The following is a 9,733-nucleotide window of genomic DNA, read 5'->3' on the forward strand; positions in this document are numbered from 1 at the left end:
AATCATAAATGTTGAACTTTGTAAATATCTACGAACTATGTTTATCAAAAATAAAACAGGATTCATTCGGGTATTTTCGGTAGTTGTCGGATTACCAACACCACAGTTCGCTGACCCCAGCCGGCAGCCCTTGTATTGCGATCGTGTGACTAGTGATAGTTAGTTGCAAGACGTAGCCGAAATGGGGCATATGTGGTCGGCGTATGTGAGCCACCCGGACACCGCTCCCGACTTGCATAAAATCCCTACTTTTGATCCCCTGTATGGCTTCGAAAATGGGAGGAAGGAGCGCGGTGAGTTAATAAACTACAGTATCAATAATAAGTCTTTTTTATGCAACATGTCAATCGGTCGCATGCACAGCTAGCTGTAACCTGTGTGCGTGTACATTATAATCGGCGTTGTAAGAAGTATACAGTATAGTTCTCAGTGTACGGGCTAGAACCATAACCTTAAATATATCCTGTTGATTGATTAGCAATCTGAGCGAAGGAACGAGGTTTCTAATGCAATAGTTTGTTTGCCATAACCCCTTGCAAAACAATTCAAATACCTCGAGATAATAGTTGCGAGGTCAGTGCAGAAGTTGTAAATCCCTAACCCTACATCATAGTACATGTACATACCATGTAGATTCAGAATCACTTCCCTCCATCTTATATCTTAGGGGAGAAACATTTGATTTCGGGGGGAAGGGGGGGGGAGATGGAGGAAGTGGGTATGGCAGCGATTTTTTTTCCCATCTCTGTGACAGCAATTTTTTCAGTCCGAGTCCTGCATCAAATTATTTTTTCCATATGCAGAAGCAATGTAAATTTTTTTTCTCTTCTCGGTTTCAGGTACCCCCTCCCCCCATGACCCACATTATTTTTTCAGATACCACCCAACACTATGCATATTGTTTCAAGTACCACTCGACCCCCCTCCCCCACCACAAGTTTTTGTGAAAGCAGCCTTACATCTTATATATAAAAAAAACATAGGGCTTGCTCACAAATACTGAAAATATTAGCACCACATTAGGCACCTCCAGAGAAAATGAGAGAATTGGGTTCCCAAATTTTGCTGATTTCAACACATCGCAACAAATTCATTGTATACTTCTGTCTGTTGGAACAATTTTATTTTCTCGAGACATTACAGGATCAAATTATTTTTTTTCTCCTTCACCTGTCGACAAAATTTTTCCCCAAAAAATCCTCCACCCCTACCACAGAAATCAAATGGTTCTCCTCTTTTCCCATCTCAAGTAATGACAGTCTCACTGTGTGCCACAATATTACAGTACTGCTGAAAATCAATCACCACTAGAACATTTCTAATTGATCAGCTAACATTCACATGAGCCAAGTTTTTTATCACATGCCATTACAAATATTATATTTAAATATGTGTAATATTGTCATGGTATCAAGATAACTACAGTAACTGTAGCAGTTCTGCTCCATCTCATTTTTTTTGCAAGCATAAGAAGACAAAAAGTAAAACAAAAAATGTTTAGTCACACAACATATAATATAAAAAAGAAATAAAAACAAAGCTACTAGTATCAAGAGAAATTAGCCAATACTGAAAACTGTACTATGTATGGTACATTAGTTCAATATAAAGGTCAGACATGAACAAACAATGTTTTGAAAGCAAAGGATATATTTTGCTATTTCATTTATGTGGTAACTTGATGGTATCAGAAGTGTATGTACACTTACAATGATAAATTGATTTCACATTGACACTGATAGAGACAAGATGCCAGTCAAGATGGTTTCCATGGCTAGCCTGTTTTACAACACTTACGGTATAATCAATTTAGTCTCATACCTTGCTAGTGACAAGAATTGCAAACCACTGGTAATACAATTGTTTGAAAATCTCCAATCAGCTTGTGGGGTGTTGCACATGGTCATTGACAAATTGATAAAGCTAATGTAGTAATTAGATTCTGGATACTTCCTATTCATGCTTCATTAATTAATACTATTCAGGTATTACAGTTGGGTGAGTTTTCCTATTGGTTGCAACTGGTTGAATTATTCTCTTGTATTCATACCAATGATACAGACTTGTAAATACAATATGTAGTCTACACTGGCCAACTGACTTTGATCACTGTTTTTTTCAAAGCACTTAGAGGTTTTCTCTCCAAACACTTTATAATTGTATAATCCTGGTACAGCTTTGGATACATACAAACAATGTATGATGTGAGGACTTGGCGTTGTAAAGACATGTCCAAGTCTTCTTTGTGGACAGAGCAAAACTTGGTACATGACTTTATACTTAATATTCAGAGGCTGAGCTCAGTTTATAGTCACTTTCGACATGCATGTACAGTACATTAATCAAGTGCACCTTCTGTGATGCTCATGTATGTCTGGCATATTCATTTAGAATTTATGTAGGCTTACAGTCAGTATTTACATCTAGGATATTTTAATGTACATGTATATAGTGAAATTTTACTTTGTGTTAATTTTTTATTCTGTTTAACAGAGATGAAAGCAACACAGGAAGAGATGGATAGAGCTAAAATTCCTCTCAACCAACGTGACTACTGTGCTCATCTACTCATTGACCTAATGAAATGCAAACGAGATAATTATCCATGGTTTAATGAATGTAGTCACCAAAAACATGTATATGACCAATGTGAATATGAGGAGTAAGTCACCATTTCTGTGAATGTTTTTTTTCAAGCACAACTGATTTGTGACATCATAAATGCTTCTGGTGTAATAAGTATATATTATTTGCCAAATACTGTTCCATATCGTGCTGCAAGAGGTCATTTTTCTAGTAATAATGGCAAGCTGGAGGCAAGCCGTTATACTGGAAAATTACCTCGAGCAGCAAGATATGGAACACAGTATTTGGCAAATAACATACTTGTATGTCACCTGTGACTATTCAGGGCTCAAAGTTAACATTTTGCATTAGTACATTGTAGCATTTTGCCCCTAAGCTAAAATTTTAGGAGCAAAACTAAAAACTTTAGGGGCATTTTTTGAAGCCCATGAAAACTAAACTAAAATTATTTTTTGAAAACACACTGAAATTTACCATGTAATCACTTGTTTCACTTTTAGAACTGTTGCTCTGCTGTGTTTTCACATTACATGTTTTTGTGAAGTCATAGACCACTACATCATCAATGACAATGTATGGTTTAGTGTGGCTAGCTCATATCATTCACTCTTCAATTTCATCTTAAGAGTTTATGAAAAAAAAATTTGAAAAAACCCTCCCCTGACTTTAAAAAGTACCAAACAGTGTGAATAAAACTCATTTTTTTGGATTGTTTTCAGCTATGTGATGAGAATGAAAGAATATGAAAGAGAGAAAAGACTACTGGAAAGAGTCAAAAGAAAGAAACTTAAAGAAGAAAGAGAAGCATTGAAGGAATAATGTTGAACTGTGTGGTGTGATTTAGAATATGTACAGGATTGTGATCAGACTGTGGTGGATAAGCTATTGTAGCAGAGTTATGGCATTACGACTTGGTTGTTAATAGATCAACAATTTTTGATAATTCAATTTCAGTTAATTTTGTGTAGAAATTAGCCAACATTGTGTAATGACATAATGTACATGTACAGTGTAGTAGTGCCAGGCAACTGATCACTACTATAGTTTGCTATAGTTTCAAATGTTAAAATAGTGGTTGTTATTCTTTTCTGTATTTTCTCTTTACAAGCTTCAAATAATTGGTTTATTGTCCTGCTCAGCTTTAGTGAAATATGTATACTTTGGGCATGAAAATTAAAGAATTTTTGAGTGTTTATGTTATAAGTGTCATGCATCATCCAATTATTTCACATTAGATTCTATCAAGGGATAATTTGCTATGTTGTGTTTGATCTGACACAAGTTCAATGAAATCTCTCCTCATATTTTATCAACGGCCTAATAAACTACTACTATTTTCCAGTAAGATTAGGTCTTATTACACAAAGGAAGGAAATTTAACGCTCTTACACTCAAAAGCGTGTGTTGTGTTGGATAGATACATTTAGACTGGCAATATGCACTGTCTCACATACAGAGGACGAACACGAGTTTTGTATTTAAGAACCATCTTAAGTGCATTCTGAATGATTTTACTATTAGTATCTGGAGTGTTACTAAGTTAGGAAACCCTGGGTACCGCTAATCAAACCATTCAGACACTGCTAACACACTGGGTACAGATAGTCAAACCATTCAGACACTCCTAACACACTGGGTACAGATACTAGTAGTCAAACCATTCAGACACTCCTAACACACTGTGTACCGATAGTCAAGCCATTCAGACACTGTTAACACACAGGGTACCTATAAAACCATTCAGACACTGCTAACACACTAGGTACAAATAGTCAAACCATTCAGACACTGCTAACACACTTGGTACAGATAGTCAAACCATTCAGACACTGCTAACACACTGGGTACAAATAGTCAAACCATTCAGACGCTGCTAACACACTAGGTACAGATAGTCAAACCATTCAGACACTGCTAATACACTGGGTACCAATAGTCAAACCATTCAGACGCTGCTAACACACTAGGTACAGATAGTCAAACCATTCAGACACTTAACACACTGGGTATCGATAGTCAAACCATTCAGACACTCCTAACACACTGGGTACAGATAGTCAAACCATTCAGACACTCCTAACACACTGGGTACAGATAGTTAAACCATTCAGACGCTGCTAATACACTGGGTACAGATAGTCAAACCATTCAGACACTCCTAACACACTGGGTACAGATAGTCAAACCATTCAGACACTCCTAACACACTGGGTACAGATAGTCAAACCATTCAGACACTCCTAACACACTGGGTACAGATAGTCAAACCATTCAGACACTCCTAACACACTGGGTACAGATAGTCAAACCATTCAGACGCTGCTAACACACTGGGTACAGATAGTCAAACCATTCAGACGCTGCTAACACACTGGATACAGATAGTCAAACCATTCAGACACTCCTAACACACTGGGTACAGATAGTCAAACCATTCAGACACTCCTAACACACTGGGTACAGATAGTCAAACCATTCAGACGCTGCTAATACACTGGGTACAGATAGTCAAACCATTCAGACACTGCTAACACACTGGGTACAGATAGTCAAACCATTCAGACGCTGCTAACACACTGGGTACAGATAGTCAAACCATTCAGACGCTGCTAATACACTGGGTACAGATAGTCAAACCATTCAGACACTCCTAACACACTGGGTACCGATAGTCAAGCCATTCAGACACTACTAACACACTGGGTACAGATAGTCAAACCATTCAGACGCTGCTAACACACTGGGTACAGATAGTCAAACCATTCAGACGCTGCTAATACACTGGGTACAGATAGTCAAACCATTCAGACACTCCTAACACACTGGGTACAGATAGTCAAACCATTCAGACGCTGCTAACACACTGGGTACAGATAGTCAAACCATTCAGACACTGCTAACACACTGGGTACAGATAGTCAAACCATTCAGACGCTGCTAACACACTGGGTACAGATAGTCAAACCATTCAGACACTCCTAACACACTGGGTACAGATAGTCAAACCATTCAGACACTGCTAATACACTGGGTACAGATACTAGTAGTCAAACCATTCAGACACTCCTAACACACAGGGTATCGATAGTCAAACCATTCAGACACTCCTAACACACTGGGTACAGATAGTCAAACCATTCAGACGCTGCTAACACACTGGGTACCGATAGTCAAACCATTCAGACGCTGCTAACACACTGGGTACAGATAGTCAAACCATTCAGACGCTGCTAACACACTGGGTACAGATAGTCAAACCATTCAGACGCTGCTAACACACTGGGTACAGATAGTCAAACCATTCAGACGCTGCTAACACACTGGGTACAGATAGTCAAACCATTCAGACGCTGCTAACACACTGGGTACAGATAGTCAAACCATTCAGACGCTGCTAATACACTGGGTACAGATAGTCAAACCATTCAGACACTCCTAACACACTGGGTACAGATAGTCAAACCATTCAGACACTCCTAACACACTGGGTACAGATAGTCAAACCATTCAGACGCTGCTAACACACAGGGTACAGATAGTCAAACCATTCAGACGCTGCTAACACACTAGGTACAGATAGTTAAACCATTCAGACACTCCTAACACACTGGGTACCGATAGTCAAACCATTCAGACACTTAACACACTGGGTACAGATAGTCAAACCATTCAGACGCTGCTAACACACTGGGTACCGATAGTCAAGCCATTCAGACACTCCTAACACACTGGGTACAGATAGTCAAACCATTCAGACGCTGCTAACACACTGGGTACAGATAGTCAAACCATTCAGACGCTGCTAACACACTGGGTACAGATAGTCAGACCATTCAGACGCTGCTAACACACTGGGTACAGATAGTCAAACCATTCAGACACTCCTAACACACTGGGTACCGATAGTCAAACCATTCAGACACTACTAACACACTGGGTACAGATAGTCAAACCATTCAGACACTGCTAACACACTGGGTACAGATAGTCAAACCATTCAGACACTCCTAACACACTGGGTACCGATAGTCAAACCATTCAGACACTGCTAACACACTGGGTACAGATAGTCAAACCATTCAGACACTCCTAACACACTGGGTACAGATAGTCAAACCATTCAGACGCTGCTAATACACTGGGTACAGATAGTCAAACCATTCAGACACTCCTAACACACTGGGTACAGATAGTCAAACCATTCAGACACTCCTAACACACTGGGTACAGATAGTCAAACCATTCAGACACTTAACACACTGGGTACAGATAGTCAAACCATTCAGACACTCCTAACACACAGGGTACAGATAGTCAGACCATTCAGACACTGCTAACACACTGGGTACCGATAGTCAAACCATTCAGACGCTGCTAACACACTAGGTACAGATAGTCAAACCATTCAGACGCTGCTAACACACTAGGTACAGATAGTCAAACCATTCAGACGCTGCTAACACACTAGGTACAGATAGTCAAACCATTCAGACGCTGGTAACACACTAGGTACAGATAGTCAAACCATTCAGACACTGCTAACACACTAGGTACAGATAGTCAAACCATTCAGACGCTGCTAACACACTAGGTACAGATAGTCAAACCATTCAGACACTGCTAATACACTGGGTACCAATAGTCAAACCATTCAGACACTCCTAACACACTGGGTACAGATAGTCAAACCATTCAGACACTACTAGCATCCTTGATGGACCACTTGGATATGTACACACCAATTCATGTATGATAATTTGTCACTAGCTTGTAGTCATACAAAATAATTTTATTAAGATTCATCACCATTTTGAAATATATCCCAATTAATGCACACAACTGCCTCTAGACTGAAGGATATCACAATCACTAGCGTAAGACAATATTTCAATACATTAATTAAATACTTGCCTCACTGCCACAATCCTGTACACAATCATTTACATTTAGGACGTTGAGCACAGTTGAGAAAAGTTGAGAACTAGTACTTGAATACTTGTGCCCTTTGAGTTGGTGTGGCAGTGATCATGTGATATGCATATAATTATCTACAGCACTAATTAATATTATCTAACTCACAGGTATAATATAATAAACAGCATTTATAATGCATCTAATCTCTACAAGCGAAGCATGATATAAATATAAAGTATCTATCTATCTTCCATATAGGTTTGCTCCTATTTGCTGAAAGGTCAAAGTTCAATTTTTCCAACACTAATTTAAATTAGAAGACACACTACTCCATAAAAATAAATCCAAAGTGATTCTAAAAAGTGGTGACAAAGCACTACATTGTTTAAAATATTAGTATTAAATTATTGCCACCAATTTCTACAGAACAGCCATTGGTGTCGTTTAACCTAAATTGCAAGTGGTGTGATTATTTTGATTTGAAAAATTTCCCAAAGTTGACACTCTAAGAAACATCCATTCCACATATCATGGCAAGCGGCCATGTGATGTTTGACTCTATAAGTCATTTACAGACAGACACTTATTGTGACTATATTGTACTACAAAGACAAGACTGAAATTAGTACTTCATTATGTCACCAAAATCCTTCAATGTTGACACTTTTTCATTTTTACAATAAATAAACTCATCTTGCTTTGATAGGTAACTTCACATTTGATTTATCACACTGTTTTAAGTACAATAAAATCACTGCATGTAAGTACAATAAAATCACTGCATGTAGGTACAATAAAATCACTGCATGTAGGTACTATAAAATCACTGCATGTAGGTACTATAAAATCACTGCATGTAGGTACTATAAAATCACTGCATGTAGGTACTATAAAATCACTGCATGTAAGTACAAATTCTACAAATAAAGCATTCATCACACCAGTGAATCAACCAGGAATTCTATTTGACTTAAAAAAGGCAGTTCACTAAAAAGCAAGTTTCTAAAAATTGATAAAGGTTAATAAGTTTTCGTTTGTTGCCATAAAAGGGCATGATTGTAAACATAGTCATTTGCATTGTCTGGTTGTAAATTGGCATTATATATGATATGAATAGATTGACACCAGTTGAACTGGTAACCAATATAGTAACACTTAGTCAAGTATACATGGTAGAAGTCACTCTGTACTGGTAACCACTATACTAACACTTAGTCAAGTATACATGGTGGAAGTCACTCTGTACTGGTACCCACTATACTAACACTCAGTCAAGTGTACATGGTAGAAGTCACTGTGAGCTACTATAGTAACACTTAGTTAAGTTTCCCATGGTGGAAGTCACTCTGTACTGGTATCTACTATACTAATACTTAGTCAAGTTTACATGGTGGAAATCACTACATACTACTAATACTAGTAGCCACTATCGTTATGGCTATAAGTCTATGAGTTGAAGGATTTGAATTTTGTATTACGACAGTTATTCAGAAATTTCAAAGTTTTAAAACTTTCCTGAGGAGTTGCACCATGAGTATGTCAAATTCTTTTAATTGTTAGCTAATGATGGAGGAAATGTGCATGATTAATATCACCATTATCTCAATGTAAATAACTGACTGGATTTGAATGGCATGTATTATACAAAGCAATGCAATGAGGTCATGTGATATTGGTGACAATACACAACTGTCATTGTAGAATATTGACAATTATATTATAGCATTACCAATTCCAGTGAATTTTGTGACGTCATCGCTGTACATTATTACTGATAATGTACTCCGTTATTGGGCATCGCGGCCCCGGAATGAGCATAACAATACTAGCTTATGTCCGTAATGAGAGATGAGATTTGTTCTGTTTCTTCATACAACTAGGTATTTTTTTGAAATTTATGTTGTTACTAATGATTGTCATTTCTACTGTTTAAAAATACAACGCATTCATGAAACAAATTTGTGTTCACAACAGTTCATTGAAGTGTATATATGTGTGTACGTGTACGTACGTGAGTCGCTATGATTAGTATTCAGCTTCCGGGCCGAACATGGCAGACGATGTTCAGCGCTGTGTATATTATACGTTGTTTTGCGTTTCTAGGTCTAAAAATTCACTGGAATTGGCAAAACTATAAAATAATAACAATAATGTACGCCCTCCCAGTCCATAATGGGCTCAAGCAAACTTTGTACTCCATAATGGGCGAGGCGACATGTCGTTCAAAGTTTGC

The 9,733-nt window shown here is 37.9% G+C and overlaps 1 protein-coding gene across 1 annotated transcript; it reads left to right on the forward strand.

Annotated features, from left to right (window-relative positions):
* Positions 1–120: 120 nt before the first annotated feature.
* LOC144436587 (NADH dehydrogenase [ubiquinone] 1 beta subcomplex subunit 7-like) lies at positions 121–3,780 on the forward strand. Its single transcript, XM_078125411.1, has 3 exons — positions 121–293; positions 2,494–2,662; positions 3,306–3,780. Exons 1-3 carry the CDS (start codon positions 182–184, stop codon positions 3,403–3,405), a joined length of 381 nt encoding a protein of 126 aa, XP_077981537.1. The 5' UTR covers positions 121–181; the 3' UTR covers positions 3,406–3,780.
* The last annotated feature ends 5,953 nt before the right edge of the window (positions 3,781–9,733 follow it).

Source organism: Glandiceps talaboti, chromosome 6, assembly GCF_964340395.1.
Source record: "Glandiceps talaboti chromosome 6, keGlaTala1.1, whole genome shotgun sequence".
In the NCBI taxonomy this organism is placed as follows: Eukaryota; Metazoa; Hemichordata; class Enteropneusta; family Spengelidae; genus Glandiceps; species Glandiceps talaboti.

Coding starts and splice junctions, on each gene's coding strand:
- LOC144436587 (XM_078125411.1), top strand. CDS start 182: ATGGGGCATATGTGGTCGGCGTATGTGAGCCACCCGGACACCGCTCCC. Junction 294..2,493: donor AAATGGGAGGAAGGAGCGCG/GTGAGTTAATAA, acceptor TCTGTTTAACAG/AGATGAAAGCAACACAGGAA. Junction 2,663..3,305: donor GACCAATGTGAATATGAGGA/GTAAGTCACCAT, acceptor GATTGTTTTCAG/CTATGTGATGAGAATGAAAG.